Below are 19,069 nucleotides of genomic sequence, written 5' to 3'. Positions count from 1 at the left end.
ATATATTTTCTTACACAGAATCCAAATTTCAAAACTCCAGGACGATTTTGTTTATGGGCGAAAAACGTGAGTCCTGTTATGTGTATCATCCTTATCCAAAATCGCTCGTTTTTCGCCCATTAAAAAAAAAAAGTCAATCGTCCTGGTTTTTCGAAATTTTGATTTTGTGTAACAAAATACATCGAATGCATACCCTGGAGTCCGCTGCAGAGATTTTTTTTTCTGTATGGTTGGGTCACGTGTATCCTCCCTATCCACAATTTCACAATCGCTCAAGTTTTTCGCCCATAAAAAGAAACGACACGATCAATTGTCCTGGAGTTTCGAAGTTTGGATTCTGTGTAACAAAATACATCGAATCCATACCCTGAGGTGTGTGTGTGTGTAAACAAGGATACACTGAACATGTGCGGCATCACATTACTTTCACTTCAGTGCAGTCTCGTTAATTAAAACTTACGGAGGCATAGTCAACTCGTCAAACCCAGTCAATTAATTCAACAGCAAGTCGTGAGAAATAAACCGCGTTGTTATGCCGATTACTGTCGATTACCGTTGTTGCTTCATGATTCCCTCTAGCGGGCCAGTGAATGGATAAGTAGACCAGTATTAGTTGAAAAGTAACCTTCAAATCTAAAACCATTGGCTACTCGTGCATAAAGAGTAAAGAGATGTGGCAACGTCAAACTAGCTAATCACGGTTACCACCAATCGGCATTGTTGATTGCTTTTCTATCTACATACACAGTAGATCCACGGGTTACGAACCCATCAGTTCGCGAACAAGTCTGCTCTTGTTTTCGTTTACACCTTTTGTATTTTAAGCCCTTTATATTATTTCGTTTAATTTATGTTGCTTATCTGTCTTTAATAAGGATAATGTTATTTTCTTCTATATTCTTCACAACAGTTCAAGTTTTTGTGGCTAGAACGGATTACTTGTATGTACGTTCAGTGGGAAAAATAATGTCGGTTTACGAACATTTCAATTCACGAACAGCATTGTGGAACGAATTAAATTCATAACCCGAGAGTCCACTGTTTTTTTAGGACCGAAGGAGGAGTTTCACTGAAATGGAAATGCTATCTGTTTTAATAGTTTTCTGGACTTGTGACTTTAATAACATTGTATTTTGGGACTTGTTTTTGGTAGACTTGAGTGGATTTTGAAGTGAATTTGAGTCCTTATACACGATGTTTGTAGTTTTGCACCTCTATTCCGAAAATTTTGCATCTTTTATGCACTTTTCTTAGCCAAAATTTTGCGGTTTTTTTTTTAAAAACCAAAATTTAGCACGTGAAATTGCTAGCCCTAATACCAGGTAATAATAATATAAATTATAATAGTGTAAGCCTAAAATTTCTATGAAGTAGTGACTCTGTTAGTACTTAGCATTGTTGCTGCCGCTGAAGTTTTGACTGTTGGATATTACTGTTGTTTTGTAAACTTCTCGTAACCAAAAAATATTACTCCTAAAGTGTCGTTCTCGCTCGCATTTAGTACATAAGACCATTATTCGATTCTTGTTGAAGTACATGGTCAGAACCCAGATTAAATCTTAGTTCCATATCTCATATGGGGCGTGCTGAAGAGACATGGGACTCCAAACAAGCAACCGAACTTCACAAAATGTTACTGTATTTTTACATTATTATACTGCAGTGTCCTTTCAGGTCTTGCTCCTATTTGAGAAAGAAAATATATCAACTGATTGTCACCTGAACATCCAGTTAAGTTGATAGATAACTTAAGAGGAATATATACTAATATAAACATCATTATCTTTGCCTAATGCGCTGACTTATATCATGTTATCAATGTTAAATGAATTTGCAGTTTTTGGTTTTCATATGGGTTAGTTACTATAAATTAAATTGTTTAGTCTCTCACATGTGGAAGATAGTAATCCGTTTTTGGTTGATTTTGAACCTATCGCTTCCATGTAATGACATACTGAAAATAGTTTAAACGTCAGAGATTGTTTGGTGAAAAACAAGGATATCTAAACACTAAAAATTCAGGCTCAAGAAGATTGTTTCCTTTGTGTTGGATTAGAAATAAACAAATCTCATTGTGCTCACTGCAAATTTGCTTTTTATGGAGTTAAATCGTTTTCCAATTGTACTTTTCATTCGTACCATATTAAAAACCAACAGTATTACATTTTTTTTTTTTTTTGAAACGTGTAATGTATGTCTTATGTTAAATGATATGACTAACCTTACAGTCCCAATGTATATTTTTCTTAATTAAATGGTATGACTAAGCTTACGGTGCTGATGTGTTTACCCTATCGAAATCATTTCAAGAACCTGTAATGCTCTCATCTTCTGTCGCTCTAAGTACACAAAAATCGAATTTCTGTTAATGGTTTCATTCAAAAGTTGAAGTTTCATCAAACCTGAACTTATTAATTCATATTATGCATGATAGTGGAGCAACTGAACTGGTTTATACATTGAAATTGATGGTTTGGTAATCCATAAACTGCAAGTTTTATGTTTCATTTATTTAATTTCTGTAATATTTTTCGGCTCGTATGAATAATAGGATTATTAGTTGCTCAGCATATCATGATTTAAGTTTTATTTAATGTTAAGTTATGGAAAAATAAACATAAAAGTTCACTGAATTCATTAATTTTAATACTTCGAGCGACCGACAAAGAAAAGGGCAGGCTCTCCAAACACTTTCGCTGGTCTTGGTACATTAGAACTGTAAAATTAGTTATAATGTTAAAAAAAAGTAATATAAAAAGAATTAAAAAAAAAAAAAACGCTTTCTGTATTTTAGTATAATGTTATTCACTGAGCATATGTTACTTCTTTTTTTCTTTCTTCTTTTGTAGAGCCCAAAGCGCAAAGCCATGTATTCTTTTCTTCGACGAGTTTGATAGCTTAGCCCCGAGGTAAGTTGTAAACTTCTGTAATATATTTATTTTAAACTTTATTGATGTGAAAATATTTTATTCTATAAGCAGAACTAATTAACTATAGCTGAAGGAACTGAAAGTCACATTCCTCGATACAAACAAAACGTTGCCATTGGATCATATCGATGCCATCCTATATCGACTCAGTCTAGTTTGCATCATGACAAACAGAATTTAAAATTACTTTTTTCCCCCTAAAATACTCAAAAAGGAACTCTTTCTGTAATCATTTTCTAAAGGTTTGCAATCCTCAAAATAATTTTTCATGGTCCTTATTTCGTCTCTTACGCATTACCGCTAGAATTTTGTTCTAGGAGTAACTTATCAAATTCAGTTCTTCAGTTCTGATGTATGTTAATATTTTACTGATTGCGTACGAGAAGCTCAGCGCTGAAGGACATTCCTATCCTTTCACCTTTTGCTACCTTTTCTGTCCTTTGATAATGTTCACGTATCAAAACAAAATATCTGGATTCTAGTATTAATATTTTGGAATCATATCAATTAAAATTTATGCCATTAATTATTAGCCTTCGGCTAGCTGCGGAACTTCGTCCCTAGACATCCGCATTTCCTCGGTCTATGGCCTCGCACTTCTCATATCCCTAATATGTCCCTAATCTTACGGAATTTCGAGATATGGCCATATTATCTCAATTAAAAAGCCAACGTTTTTAATTCCCTTGTAAGAGAAATATCAAGAAATACTGAAACACAGCTTTGATTATTTTAAATTGAAAGCCTAAATTTCGATTTTTTTTATCTCTAACGTTAAGGAATTTCGAGATTTGTGTATCTTATTTTAACAATTGCAACTCCACTCTTTTTCTACCCGCTTTTTTTTCTCTTGTAGGAGAAATACCAAAAATCACTAAAACAAGTCTTCAATTATTTAAATGAAAAGTCTAAATACTAAGTTTTTTTTTCTCTAACCTTTAAGGATTTCGAGATATGGTCATCTTATTGTAACAATAAATCCCGTTCTTTTTCCTGCCTTGTAACAACAAATCCCGTCCTTTTTCTTCCTGCCATTTTCCCCCCTTCTAGGGGAAATATAAAAAGAACAATGAAACGCATGTCTAATTTGGGAAGCCCACATTCCAAATTTCATGTCTTTACCTTTCAGAGATTCATAGATACAAACATTTTACTATAATCATTGCCACTTTCATTACCTTCCCCTCTCCCTTGCTTGTCTAATTTCCAAAAGTCGTCCTTTTGAGGTAGCTTATGTCACATACCCTATGCACTGTCAAAATTTCAAGTTTCTCGCGTAATGTTTTGGGCTGGGCGTTGATCTGTCAGTCAGTCAAGACGAGTTTATATGTATTGATTACAAATAACTTCCTCGTGTACGTATAGATTACAAATAGCCTCATCGCACAATAGTTATATGTGTATAAATTAAACCCAGTTTGTAAAGTTCTGATCGGGATCTAAACATATATACACACACTAGCTGAAATGCCCGTTCTTCCCACGGGGAGAATCGATTAACTGAAAATATTTGAATCCCTTTGTCCCTTATGATACATATTTCAATGAAATGTAATGGTAAAAATCCATTAGATGCTCTGCTTTTGCATAAAATATAAAAAACAGAAAGAAGTAAAAATATAGTCTAACGTGACAAAATATATCACAGCACGCGTAATTCCGAACACGAGGAACCGTGGATCTGGTGGGCCTAACACTTCCAAATTCTCGCCGAAGTATCCCATATCCACTGCTGGTAAGGCTTACCTTCTCCCTACTTTGAACTCGTCTTGAAATCAGAGCATGTCTGAGCGTTGTATTGGGAGCATGTCTGGGAATTATGTCCTGTAGGCAATCCCGAGCGCACTTATTGCACATTGCTGAAGCATGCAATTTTGGACGGCGTATGTGTGACTTCCTTTACGCTGATATAGACTGCTACTTCATGGTTTGCGAGTTTGAAATAACGCGTGTTGAAATGTAGTTTTTCCATGCTTTTGGAGGGCCCTAGCTCTGAAACTACCCCTGCCTTTTTTCTCTGATTTTGATGTAAGAAATTATTTGTTTCAGTTTGTCGGTATAGTTCATTAACGCCCTGTATATATATCAAAAATGCGTGCAGAAATACTCAACTGCTAGTTGGAAGAAGCAAAATTCTAAGGAATGTCTTACCTCAACAATATTCGGCATTGCTTCATTTCATACTAAAACTTATAATACAGTATTATATAGATTGTAGCAACTAATTTTTCAGTTGGACACTGTGGCTGAGTGGAGAAAAAAATCCAACGATGACTCAAAATAGTAACCATCTAACTCACTTTTAATTCTAATTTCTGAATAATTCGTGCACAACGTACTTTCAAACTATTCACTGGAACTTTGCTAAGAAGTTAAAAATAGAAGCTCCAACGGAACTAAAACTGCAGGAACTATTCAGAAATTAAAATTACAAGCGAGTGAGATGATGGTAAAATTTCTATGAGTATCTCCATTCCACGCAAAGGGACAACATTCGGTAATATTGCTGTGTGTGACTATGTACTTTTTTTTTTTTTTGAAAAGGGAACTAAGATTGTATATTTTATATATAATGCTGTGATGTGATTAATATGTATATTCTTAGGCTAATTATATTCAACGGAGGTGTCTAAATAAAATTTATATTGTGAGTTTTACATACGTAACAAGATCTTGACAAAATGGGAATGCTTTACATTCGAAGGAATCACAGATCTTTTAAAGGAAATGTCGGCATCTGAGTTTAACAACAATGTCAATTTATAATTGCATATGATATATTTTTTTATTTCTGTTCACAGGCGAGGTCATGATAATACTGGGGTTACAGATCGTGTTGTGAATCAGTTTCTGACTCAGTTAGATGGTGTAGAATCACTTACTGGTGTATGGGTAATGGCATCTACAAGTAGACCTGATTTACTGGACCCTGCTCTCTTGCGACCTGGTCGTTTAGACAAAGCATTATATTGCCCTTTGCCGAACAGAGTAAGTAGCTGTAATAGTTTTGATACAAATGTTTGATTTATTTATGGAATAAAATATGATTCAAATATAGTACAAGGTTTGACAGTAAAGTTCCAGAATTGATGCTGATACTCTGTAAGTGCTAATGATAGACATTTTTTTTATTATGTGAGATTAATGCTTTTGATATTCTTCTGTTGTAGAATGCTATGATATTCTGTTCTGTTCTGTTCTTATGTTGTCTGTATGAAGAGGTGCTAAAGACAACATCTGTGCTCTTCTAAACATCGGTCATCCAAGACATCCTGGTTTCCATTGTCATTGATTCTTAGAGCATCTGTGCCCCAGTCATCGAAGATATTCTGATTTATATTGTGATTAAAACGATGAACATTAAATTTTGTTATAAGTTATGGAAATCAGCAACAGGAACGTACGAAATGATTAGAATTATTTACTGCACTGATTTTGAGATTGGCCGTGGAAATGTGCAGTACATTCTCCAAGATGCAGACGGTCATGCGACGGGCTGATATCAGTATGTTACGGAAACGATCCGTATTACCTTCTGATTGACTGGTTGACGGCGTCTGTTTCTGTGGTAATCAGAAATGTCTTCACAGTCATCACGACCACAAGATAGAGCGTTCTCGCGGCGAACAATTCTGATCATCTTTTAAGTCTCTGTTGCTGATTTTCCTAACTTACAGCAAAATTTAATATTCGCCCTTTGGTCCATGTAAAAATATATAACAATGGGAACCAGAGAGTCTTCAATAACTAATGTTAAGAAGAACATAGATGCTCTCTTTACCAAATAGTGACATGTCCTGCAAAAGAAGAATCTCATAGCATCAATCTCAGGTTATAAACAATTTTCTGTCATTAGCAGTTACAGCGTATCAGAAGCAGCCCTGGAATTATGTTGTCAACCTTGTAGAAATGCATCTCTAACAAAGTTGAACAATCTAATGAGATCTATTCTCATTAGAAGCTGACCACCTATAATTACCCACATTCATTTAGATCCTTATTTTAGACTTAAATGTTTCTGGAATCCAGAACTCATTTAGGATTTAGCATATAAGATCCAAAACTTCAGAAAATATAGTGATGAAGTTGGAAATTTTATGTAATCCTTGTGGGATCCTTGGGTTTTCGTATAGTAAATTTCACTTCTAGAGTAACTTTAATAAGTTCATGTTTTCATATCATTTTAAAATTAAAGACCTTCTGCCACTTGTAAGTAAAATATTTTATGGGGGGACTACGGTGGGTCAGTGGTAGAGTGCTCACCTCTGGTGCGAGGGGTTCCTTCTTCGATCCCTGGCCAAGTAAGTTTGTGGTGGACAACATTATGCCCGTGGGTTTTCTTGGCTACTTCTGTTTCATTCCACATTTTCGTTCCATCAATTCTTCCATCATCATTAACTTGCCTTTATCATCCTCTCCCTTAGCCTAGAGGGCATAATCAGAGGACATAGAACTGAAAGGTTTAGAACTCAAGCAAGTCCGAGATAGGCCTATTGTGAGCCTAATTAAGAGTGCTGAGCGCGAGCCTTATTGAAGGTAGTGAGCCTGAGCCTGAGTGAGCCCCAGTTGCAAAATGGCCATCACTGGTGTGGAGGCCATGAAAAATGCTGGAAGTCAGCCTAGAATCATGAATCATTCCTGCATTGGACGCGCAGGATAGCTACGTGCATTATTGTCTCGGAAGATACCACCGTCGTGAGGGGAAAAGTACAAGTGGAGGAATGCTTCCAGTGTATCAGAGATCATAGTTTCTGACACGAGTTCTGCGTTCGCTTATAATCACCAGGAAATAATTCTTACTATGTAAGCATAACACACCATGTACCCATTACCGTTGGGGTGCATTGTTGAATTGTTGACCCATGTTGGAGAGTCTCAGTGGAGTTTCCGCAAATACCTACACCCTTTCACAGAATGGGTAAAACTTGTGAATCATTAGACCAATAGTCCTTCCAATCCTTTATCGTTCAAGTTGCACGTTCATTACACTAGGCAAGTCATTGCTCTTGCTGAACCAGTGTAAAGAACATGTGACGTCGGGGGTCTCTTCTGAAGTAGCCCATATATGCAATTGTACGGTACAAGGATAAAGGGGGTATGTTTTTGAGTTGACCATGGTTGTATTGGGTATTCAACTGCTTTAGCGTTGCTCATGTAAATCTATACCAGTCGCTGATTGCGACACTCACTCCAACAATCAATCTGGCGCCGTATTCTGTAGTTTAGCCGACGGTTCTTCAGTTTGCCCCAGTTGACATGATTCTTGATACACTTCCACTATGGGTCCCTCAAACACCCTGCTAGTGCAGCCATTTTCCGCGATAGAAGCACCAGTTGTTTCGAACCCCATGATTTGACCTTTGTCATTGATACGAGGAGTGTTCCTTAAAATATTCCCCTGACCCACTTACTGTTGAGTGAGATAAACGAAATTTGGTACGGACGGTAAATCTGCTCTATATAGAAATCTCCAATTGGTACATTTTTCCCATCGTTTTATGAACGTGCGGAAATCTTATTTGTAGATGTCTGCAGAATGTTCCAGAACCTTGAATTGACTCCAGAACTCAGCATTTCGTCATCTTGGTAATGCTTCCCCCACAAAAATGACTCCATAGTTGTGAGGCAAAATTAGTGTAAGGTCAGGAGAGTGTGAGGAAGTATTTCATAGACGCAATCCTTCGGGAAGACACTTTATGCATGTGCAAATGCGCATTTATTATTTTTCACATAGACACCACACTTATCTTGACATCTTCAACTAGTTGTCGAATAGTTATGCGGTGATCTTCCAAGATGCCGGCTTCCACTTGCAATGAGGACCATTTCTACAGAAGTCCCGATCACTTGAACTAACTATGCCAGTGTTTCACAACTTCATATAATGGGACTTCCTCTACATAAGTCTCCTTTATCTCATTAAATGTTTTCTTTCGTATGTGGCTTCTCAGAAAATTGGTCACCGCTCAGCATTCAATTTTACCCGTCTTTACACTTTATTTCACTTTAGTGCCTGTAATACAGAAAATGTTAGGGATTAAAAGATGAAATCTTCCGGTAACCTATAGAGACATGTATAAACACACGTGTAACATTTCAGTATTTTACATTAACTACTACTAGGTGAGGCACAATCTTTAATGAATATCCTACGTAAATCTTAGTTCTTTCACATCATGCGCGAACCTTCACTACTGATTGACTACCTAGGATCACAGCTATTCACGGTCAGGATGCACGCTACGTTATCACGAAACTCAATCGCAGCTAGGTCTAATCTATTATTGAGAGAGGCGATCAACATTCAGTGAGTATAAGTACAGGGTGGATCGTTTATCTTGAAACGCCCTTGTAATTTTTAAACTAATACATAAGAAGTGCTGAGTCAGATTACTACATATTTAAAATTTTACACATTTTACGAAAACTTTTCGATAGCACATGCATTAATCAGTGTGGTAAACTAAGGACGCTGCAGTATCACAAAACATCCACAATTTGGAGGCTTCTACAGCAGTAATAAAGTAAGTGAAACAGATAGCACAGCGCACATCCAAAGTGCCTTAGTATCGAGTACTTTGATTATGATATGATAAATTTCGAATGAGTAGAAACAAATTTACAAGGAATCGTAAAATTGAGTTTTTTTTTTTAATCTTTTTTTTTCGAAAAAGTGTTTAGATAAATATCACATCCAATAAAATAAACGGTTTTCAACAAATCATAACGTTTACAGCAATGTGATATCTCAAATCGTTCTGAAGATATGAAAAACAAACATATTATATTGCTTAAAATGACATGTTAGTGGGACATTTTTAAAATGATTGTTTCTTTCACTTGCTTCTATAACGCAATGGCAACAGTTTCTGGTGGTTCTAAGTACAAATACTCGCAACTATTTAATTTAAGCAATGCTGCAAACTTTACCAATGCCTACTTTATCTCTGGAACGTTTTGCGACCAATTCACAATAAACGACATTATGATATTTACGTGTATTGAAAACAATTTACGTGACTGTGTAATACTTATCTGTGCACTTCTTCGATGCTTTTCACAAAAGTCAAATCTTCAATCCATTGTAACTTAGTTCCTATTCACTCGAAATTCGTCATACCATGATCACAGTATTCGTAAGTAAGATACTCGTTTCCCGTCCCTCTCACTTGCGTTGTTACTTTTATAAAGAGTTCCAAAATTTATTTGTGATACTGTAGCGTTCAAAGTTTGAAACTGATCAATAAGGTTGTACACTCTGTAAAGAAAAAATAGCGACACCTCAATTCTCAAAGCAACTTACACAAAAAAACATATGTGCAGCTCGTTAGAAGAGGAATAGAAGGAAATGGTGAGTGGTATAGTTCATTTGCATTATCTGTGACACCTTTGGTGTACAACGGCGCTTACCAATTGTTTATGTATCAGTAATATACTCGCCAGATGGCACTGAGAGTGTCTCGTAAGTTATTGGAGTGAGAATTCTGCATTCCATTTGTGATGTGTAAATAGCATTTTGTGATTTTTTTTCATTGTTTATACAGTGTCAAGTGGCAATATTGTTGTTGTGCAGCGTTGCTTTTGTATGAGATTGTTGTTACATGTGGATTGTAAACAAGTAAGATGAGTAAGAAATATGACTTTTCGCCATGTGAACAGTACATAATTCTTGTTTTGCACAGCTAAGTTAAATCTCTAAGGGAGATGGGTGGAATACTCAAAATCGACCATTCGACGGCAGGAAGAGTAATTCACATTCAAAAACAGTATAACAAATCATCCCTTCGTCAATAGTATGATAGAAAAAAGAAGGTATCACCCAGAGCACATCGCCAAATAAAATCAATAGCACTGCATAATTAAGGAATGATTTCCCAAAAATCGTTTCTATAATTTGAGATGATCCTCAAACTGAAGTTACTCGTACAACTGTATTATGTTGACTGTATGAAGAGGATATTACGAAGAAGAAACCGCGTAGAAAGTTGAAACTAACAGAAACAGAGGATTTCAACATGTAGGTTTGTGAGGTGATATGCAACTTGGACTTATGACAACTGAAGCACGTCGTTTTCTCCGTGGGAAAATGTTTAGAATAGTGGAAAACGATGGTGGTGTGAAGTTGTGGATACGAACGAACGAGGAACTTGATAATAATTTTCTTTAAGAGATGCAAATATTCAGTTACTGAGCGATGGTATGGGTTTGCTTCACCGCTAAAAACGTCAGAACAATGGATATATGTGAAGAATCATTTGATGCACGAAAATATCTTCAAATTCTGGTACGTAAAGTTCAGACAACAGCTAAAGATTACTTTTCTGAAGAAAATATGGACTACTTCGTTTTCCAGGACGATAATGCTTCATGTCACCGAGTGAAAATCGTTAATATGTAGTTCAAGAATATGACTATTCAAAGACACGTGTGGTCTCCAAACTCACCTGACATGAATCCAATTGTAACTTTGTGGATCAATATGAGCAGAAGACTCAACTGACAACTACCTCGAATAGAATGAAACTCACGGAACAGATAATCCGGGTGTGACCCCATGAAATCAAGGTTGCATTTTGCAGTAGCCTTGTTACCAAAAGGCCTCGATGATTCCCTACCCTTCCTAAAGCCCAAGGTGCACATAGAAAATATTAGTTTGATGTGCTGTACCTCCCGATGTTCGTATACATTGTATCTTACCCTTAAGAAATTTCATATTTCGTTTTGTGTTATTATTGTTGATCTTTTATACTTTTATGTATAACTCTTTCTATAGACAAGTTTGCTCAAAACACACACGGCTACTAATATATGCATATAAATTCATTATATTCATATCAAAAACCTGAAACTGTGGCGCAAGTATTAAGAATGATCTGCTCATTAAGAATATTCATTGTAATATTATTAGCAATTCATGAAAAAACTCATATTGGTTAATGTATGATGTGAAAACCATGTTTGAGCAAGTGTCACTATTTTTTCTTTACAGAGTGTATTTGACGTTTTCGTTTAATATGTAGATTTGAAATATATAATAATCTGATGTGATGCCTTTTGAAAAAATAAACAACTTTAAGTTGGGTTGATAATACTGTTAATCTGATGTATTGCAGAGTATGTCGAGCAATGTCTCCTTTCGATATTTACAAGAATATTGCTATCATGAAGCAGGAATAATTGTTTTCAGTGCTTGCCATTTGTTAATACCTTTTTACTTTCGAGCGATGATAAGAAAGATGATCAAAAAAATCGAATTTGATATTTTAGTGGATTTACACGGTTCCTACATGGCAAAAAACAGATTTTTAGATGTCTGTTCGTCACTTCGTTCGCGCGTTCGTTCCGAGGTAAAGATGTTCACTCACCTGGAGTCCATACTGTTCAAAGTATCGAGACCAAATTTAAATCTTAAGGTTTTTAGATTTTTCTAGGGGTATTCTTTTTATTTTCTTCTTACCCCCCAAAAATAAGGGTAGTTTACTGAAGAGTAAAAATCAAAATTTGCGATTTTGTCAAAAACAACGAGTTCGTTCATAGTTCATAAATCAATATTCCACTAATAACTCTATAATATGGATAAGTTATTTTTCTAGGAAAAATCCAGAAGAGTAGTTTATTCTTGGGGGCAAGTTTTTTCGGATGATTGTCAAAAAAAAAAAAAAAAAAAAAAAAAAAAAAAAAAAAAAAAAAAAAAAAAGCGATCTTTTTCGTATTTCAAATAACCTGATAATACGACATAACTAATTTGTTCTGAAAAACTTCACAAGGGGTAGTTCATTTTTGAGGGTGAGTTTTTCTCGGACGATTTCTCAAAAACTACTGAAGGGATGTTGTTCATATTTCATAAATAAATATTTCATTAATAAACCAACAATATGGCATAACTCAGCAAAAATTTACAAATAGTTTTTTGTTGAATGGAGTTTTCTTCGAACGGAGCTTTCCGAAAACGTAATTTTGTTGTGTTTCATAAATAAATGCTGCATCATAACATGATTTAAGAAATAGGAGGGAGAAGGTTTATTGCGGTGGTCCGTACCTTTTATTCTTATTTATAATAGTGATCTCTGTTCTTTCACAGGATGACCGGCTATCTATTCTAAATGCTCTAAGTCGTAAATTAAAACTTTCTGCTGAAGTTGATTTGGAGGAAATAGCTGATAAATCGAATGGATTTTCAGGAGCCGATCTTCAAGCTATCCTTTACACTGCACAGATATTGGCCATTCAACTGTCCGAACAGCACAATGCAGATCCAGGTTAGTAGGGACATACCAGTACAAAGGTATGAACATTATAATAATTTGGTATTTACCTGTGCACCGTGGTCCACTTCGTTTTGGTTTATGTTGATATTTCGACTCGTGCTGGACTCACTCATAATTGTTAATTACTTCTTGTAGGCTGGTAATCATATATATATATATCGTAAACTGCGTTTGTGCTGAGAAAATGAGCCCAAGAATTTCCAAACTAATCGAGTTTCACGGAATACTTGTTACACTTATAACACTTCCATTTCGATTAGTGTCCGTCCACTAATACGAATAAAAACAAACAGTTTCTTGTAACAGTTTGTGCACACAAGGTTTGTATGTTGACTTAGTCCCTGTAAACACTGGTTTTGTGTGCAGTTACTCACATGTCACTAATTGAAAATTTTATATTATTGGCAGGTATTGTGTAAATTCTTTGTGTTGTATTCACTAAATAATTATTCCTATTTTTGTTCCAAGAATTTTGATGTCAAGAATGCACAGACGCCATTGTGTATGACATAATTGTGAACACTATACGTCTAAGGTGAATATACAGGGTGGCTCATAAGTCACTTGATAAAAAACTTCTAAGGTGAATATACAGGTTGGCTTAAAGTCACTTGATAAAACATGCTAGAAATAAATATAAAGGGTTGTGCACTAACAAATCTTCACAACTAAACCGATCCAGTCTGAATTATTGTTATTGTTCTGTTATTCACCTGATTTTTGTCATCCTCCCATCGTGGTTTATCTTGAAATAGGCCTACTGACGAGGATACCGTGCAATTCGTGTGTATTAACGATGCAAGCGACCCGTCCCGTCCATCTGAAACGATTCGGTCTTATTATCCATATATTTGAGCTCCCTCTGGCTAAGCATTCAGCGTATTCGCCTTTGGCATTGGGTACCCAGGACCGATTCCCGGCGGGAGCTCAATTGGTTCGGATCCCACGTTAAGCTGTAGGTCCACGTCCCATATAGCCTCGGTGCTGAAAGTGACGCTAAATTCAAAATTAAATTATCCGTATATTTTATCGCAAGTAGCTTTCGTGAGTCTTGTATGCTATTTCTAGGTGCGACATGCTTCTCCATTGCAGAGGCCTACCTGCCACATTATTCAACAAATTAGAACAAAATATTGAATTTAAATTTTTTAGGAAATTCTTCAGAATGGGCTTCCGTACTTTTCTCCTACATTTCATATAAAATTAGTTTCCTGATAAAGGAAAATCGAAAATTGAGATTCTGGCGAAGGCTTCTTTTTTTGTTTTATTATTATTATAACTACTTGTTGAGCCCAGACCTTCACCCCGCTGTACACTATAGCTTAAAATCGTGCTTCGTTAATTGCTCTAATTGTTTACATGTAATATACGTATTTATTCATTTATTTTAGTTTCCACACCATCTAACCCGAGCTGCACACTATATTTTTAATACATTTATTCAAGAACTTCGTTATACACAATAAGCCCTCAATTAGAGACACCTATTAGCATCAGAAAGGCAAGTAATAGCGTAGATAGCGACATGCATATGACTTTATTATTAAAAATTGACGTGATGCACTGACCGAAACTTCTCCGGTTTATTTATTATTTTAATCAATCAATCATTAATGGTGTTATAACTTGCCCTTATTCATTTCTCTTGTAAAAGACCAGATATGGTATTTCCATAGTTGAATAGAAAGGTCGAGTTTCGTATGTATTGTTTTTCTGGAAATCAGTTAAATGAATTAGATATTTTATTCGTATTTCATAAACCTATATGTCATTAGTGACCCTACAATATTTCATTGTTGATTTCTCTTAGAAAAAAAAGAAGAAAAGAAAAGAAACAGAAAGGCAATTTTTGCGGAAAATATAGAACAGATAAGATTGCTTTTGTGCAAAAGCAAATTTGAAGCCAGTCGCAATTGAACGGGAAAATGGGTCTCTTTGCTTCAAACAAGAAATGTATTATGTGTTCTTTGCTTGAACTATTTTAAAGAAAGAAAAAAAATACTATGCTGTTACCACAGTTGGATGGTACTAATGTGTTATTCTGATAATCGAATTTGAATCCGTCTATATACATGGTGCTGAATGAACAATTTGTCTTTAGGTTGAAATTGGTATACTGCTTAAAATGACGTATTTGTAAGAAATTTTAAAAACGATTGTTGGTTTTCTTTGTTTCTATAACATAGTTTTTAGAAGTGTGTTTATAACAACTTATCGAAATTAAGCAGTGTAATAACCTTTATCAATGTTCATCATATTTCCGGAATAGTTTGAGATATCAGTTTGCTGTAAGTGGCATTATGATCTTTACATGCATTGACAACCACCTATGTCACTGGATTTTTTTAAATAAAGGGTTTTGAGAGTGAAATTTTCATTTCTTTGTAACTTTGTATACGTCACATCATGATCATAATATTAAACTGTAAGGTAGTTTAAACGTGCTTTATTCCATCCGTCTCTGTTGCGTTACTACTGTTGTAGAGGCCTCCAAATTTGTTTGTATGTGATATTGTAGCATCCTTAGTTCATAATACTGAATAATAAATATAGTGTTGTACGTTTTCATTTAACGTGTAAATTTGAAATATGTAATAATATGTAATATATGTGAGAAAAATACAATTTTATGTTGGATTGGCAACACTGTTAACCTGATGATGTTATAGGGTATGTCAAACAATGTCCTCTTGTCGATATTTGTATGGTAAAAATATCAGCTCTTTTTTTTATATATATTAGTTTAAAAGTTACAAGGGCATTTCAAGATAAATGGTCCTCTTTGTGTGTAGCTATTTTTTTTTATCATATGCTAAAATTACTCGATTCATAGTCGGAGCATAAAATAATAAACAACAACGAGAAAGCATCGAATATCTATGTCACTTCGTGTACTTTTTACCAAGTCCGGATTGATATTGTAATATACCGCATGGTTGTGTTTACAGACACCTGTCATGTGCTTCTATTTACAAACAACCATGTGCGTCTTACTAAGGAGTACTATAGCTGCAGACGACGGAGATAACTCGACACCACTGGTCATGTGACGACGGAGGAACAACAGCATTACCACCTCTCTTGTAGCACTTATATAACCGAGAGGATTTCAACGACAGATGTCAATTTCTACTGATCAAATTCCCTTTCTTGACTTGCAGTGGAGCTTCTGGCTTCCCTTTTCCTCCTGGTTGTAGTGGAGCCTTGCAGGAACCTTTACCTCTCTCTCTCTCTCTGCTTGCAGTGGAGGATTGGGAGATTCCTTATCACAACACCAGCCTAGCTTACAGTGGAGATTTGTCGGGACTCAAACCCCTCTCTGCTTGCAGTGGGGCATTGTGTGTCCTACCCCTCCTCACGTAGCTCGCTTAGTGAGAATTCCTGCCTGAGACCGTCAGATCGAAGGGACACCTACTTTAAACCCAAACATTAGAGAATTTGTATCTATTTTGTATTATAGTAGAATTTTGTAATAAAATCTGGTAGTGGAAAAAAAATTCGGACTGTAATTTGCTCTACCAACACTTGCACAAGCAGAACTTTACAATATATTTGGAGGCCCGAGGCTAACAGTGATGTGTGGAACCGTACTGACTAACAATGACACGATTCAGTGATACAATATTAATAAAGAAGAAAGGGACAGGAAAGACATATTCAAAGATAAGTTCCATATAATAATAATAATAATAATAATAATAATAATAATAATAATAATGTTGGAAAAGGTTTATTGGTCACAAACAGTCAATGGCCATAAGTGTACCAGGAAAAATACAGAAAAGTATAACAAAATGATCCCAATATAAATAAAATAAACACAATGAACATAGGCAAATATGATATATAAATACAATGAATACAGAAGCATAATGAATGCAGGAAAAATTGCTGAAATTACGAAGCATAATATATTAGTGATGGTAAAATATAAAAAGTATTGATCATAAACAGAAAGTAATTATTTATCGTTAGCATCCATAATTACCACGTATATAGTAAATATACAGATTATAAAGATCATATTTATAAACGGTAAACAGTAATAAGGTATGATAGAAATAAAACCCGGGTATTGCATCAAAATAGAAAAATTTTGGTGCAAAATATATTGAGAAAGCAGAAAACATAATATTTCAATTATTTAAGAGTACAAGTATTTAACAAAGCAACATAAAAACATACATGTAGTGTTTAGTTGTACAAGAAATTGAAAGATTAAAGACTTCGTAAGTAAGTAATAAATTGTAGGCGTATAAGAAGAAAGTTAGTTTGAAAAGAATCCAGCATAGTATTAAACTTATTAGCCGCAGTTTTAAAGTTAAAAATTGATGATTTCGAAAGACAATTTTAAAAAGTGAAACTCCTATTCGAGTATAAGGAACTCTTACGGACATAAATCTACCAAGGTAAAATCACAATGGCAATATTATGAAAGAACTTTAAATTAAAAAGACACCACCTATGGCTTAAGGGTAACAAGTCTAAGTCGTGAAGAATATCTACCAAGCTCATGTCATTGAACTTCTTAAATTTCCATCCCAGCCATTTCAGAAAATTATTTTTGGATTGATTCCATGCAATTGACAAAATATCTACGTTCACGTGTGATCTTACATTACATATATAAAGAGCATTACAGGTATTAATTAAAGTTGCTGCATAACAATTTCTTTAATGCTAAGTTTTTCCTTGCTTTAGTTAATATGACCTGGAGATGTTTTAGGAATAATAATTTGTCACCCAAATAATTCCAAAATCATTCACATTTTTGAGGAATTTAATCTCTTGAGAACCTCTTTTGTGATTATATAAAGAAGAATTAATTTTCCTAGGGAAAAAAAATAGCCTTTGTGTCTTTGCAAAATTTGAAAGAAAGAATTCACTCCAAATCTGTGCACAATTGTGTCAGTATTATTCTGTAAAGTTAAATGATCATGAAGAGAAGAAATATAATGAAAGATATTTATGTCATCAGCATACATTAATTATTTGACAGTTATATTCTTTTGATTTTTCATTTATAAACAAAAATAACGGATGACCCAAATTGGAGCTCTGAGGTACTCTAGATGTAATGTAAACGGAAGAGAAACTACAGCTATATTGTATTACAAATTTCCTGTTGGTTAAGTATGAACCAATCCAATTGAAATAATATGCAAGTCAATTTAAAGAAAGAAAAAAAAAACAATCTAGTAGATTGTATTTAAGTAATTTGTTTAATAATAAATGATAAGTCAGCTTATCAAGAGCTTTAGCAAAGTTAAGGTAGATTCCATCTATTTGACTTCTATTTTGAACTACAAGCAATATATTGTGCATTTGACTTGACAAGTTTGTTACTATAGATTTGTCATTCATAAAGCAATATTGGTTAATGTTAATTTACACTTGTGTCTGATTATGTAAGTATTGATGTTTTCGAAGATCTTAGAAACGATATTAATAAAAGATATTGGTCTAAAATCATAATGGAATTACTTATAGTTTTACGAATAGGACTAATGACAGGAGTCTTCTAAATCTCTGGATAAGTGTTAATGTTGAGACTCTAATTGAACAAGAAAGCCAAATCAGGAGCAATAGTAACAGCTATTTCTTTTGTGATAAAAACCGGAATACCACTATTGCTACAGGCTGATTTGATCTCTAATGTTTTAATTGCTTCTAATACATGTTAATTCGTTATCAAACGTGGTATCTTAGTATAAAAATTGTTAAATAATGGTAAAGCGTTAGCGTCCGTACAAGAAGCACCTGGCTCAGTGAATGAGTCAGCTAATAATTTACTGTCAGTTAATACAGAGGTATTCTTGATTATGCCATTGACTTACAGTTGACACCATTAACATATTTCCAAAATTTGTC

The 19,069-nt window shown here is 34.7% G+C and overlaps 1 protein-coding gene across 3 annotated transcripts in view; it reads left to right on the top strand.

The window, feature by feature from the left end:
* The window catches only part of Pex1 (peroxisomal biogenesis factor 1), a 171,058-nt gene that overhangs the window by 94,466 nt on the left and 57,523 nt on the right, over nt 1-19,069 (top strand). For all 3 annotated transcript variants that reach the window (XM_081769054.1, XM_081769052.1, XM_081769055.1), the window contains exons 15-17: nt 2,850-2,909; nt 5,732-5,918; nt 13,012-13,189. In XM_081769054.1, coding sequence (XP_081625180.1) covers nt 2,850-2,909; nt 5,732-5,918; nt 13,012-13,189 — 425 coding nt within the window. The remainder of the gene's footprint in view (nt 1-2,849; nt 2,910-5,731; nt 5,919-13,011; nt 13,190-19,069) is intronic.

This window comes from Thermobia domestica, chromosome 8 (assembly GCF_964235325.1).
Source record: "Thermobia domestica chromosome 8, izTheDome1.hap1.1, whole genome shotgun sequence".
Classification (NCBI taxonomy): domain Eukaryota; kingdom Metazoa; phylum Arthropoda; class Insecta; order Zygentoma; family Lepismatidae; genus Thermobia; species Thermobia domestica.
Note: the sequence above shows the minus strand (reverse complement) of the source record. Positions and strands in the feature narration are given on the sequence as shown.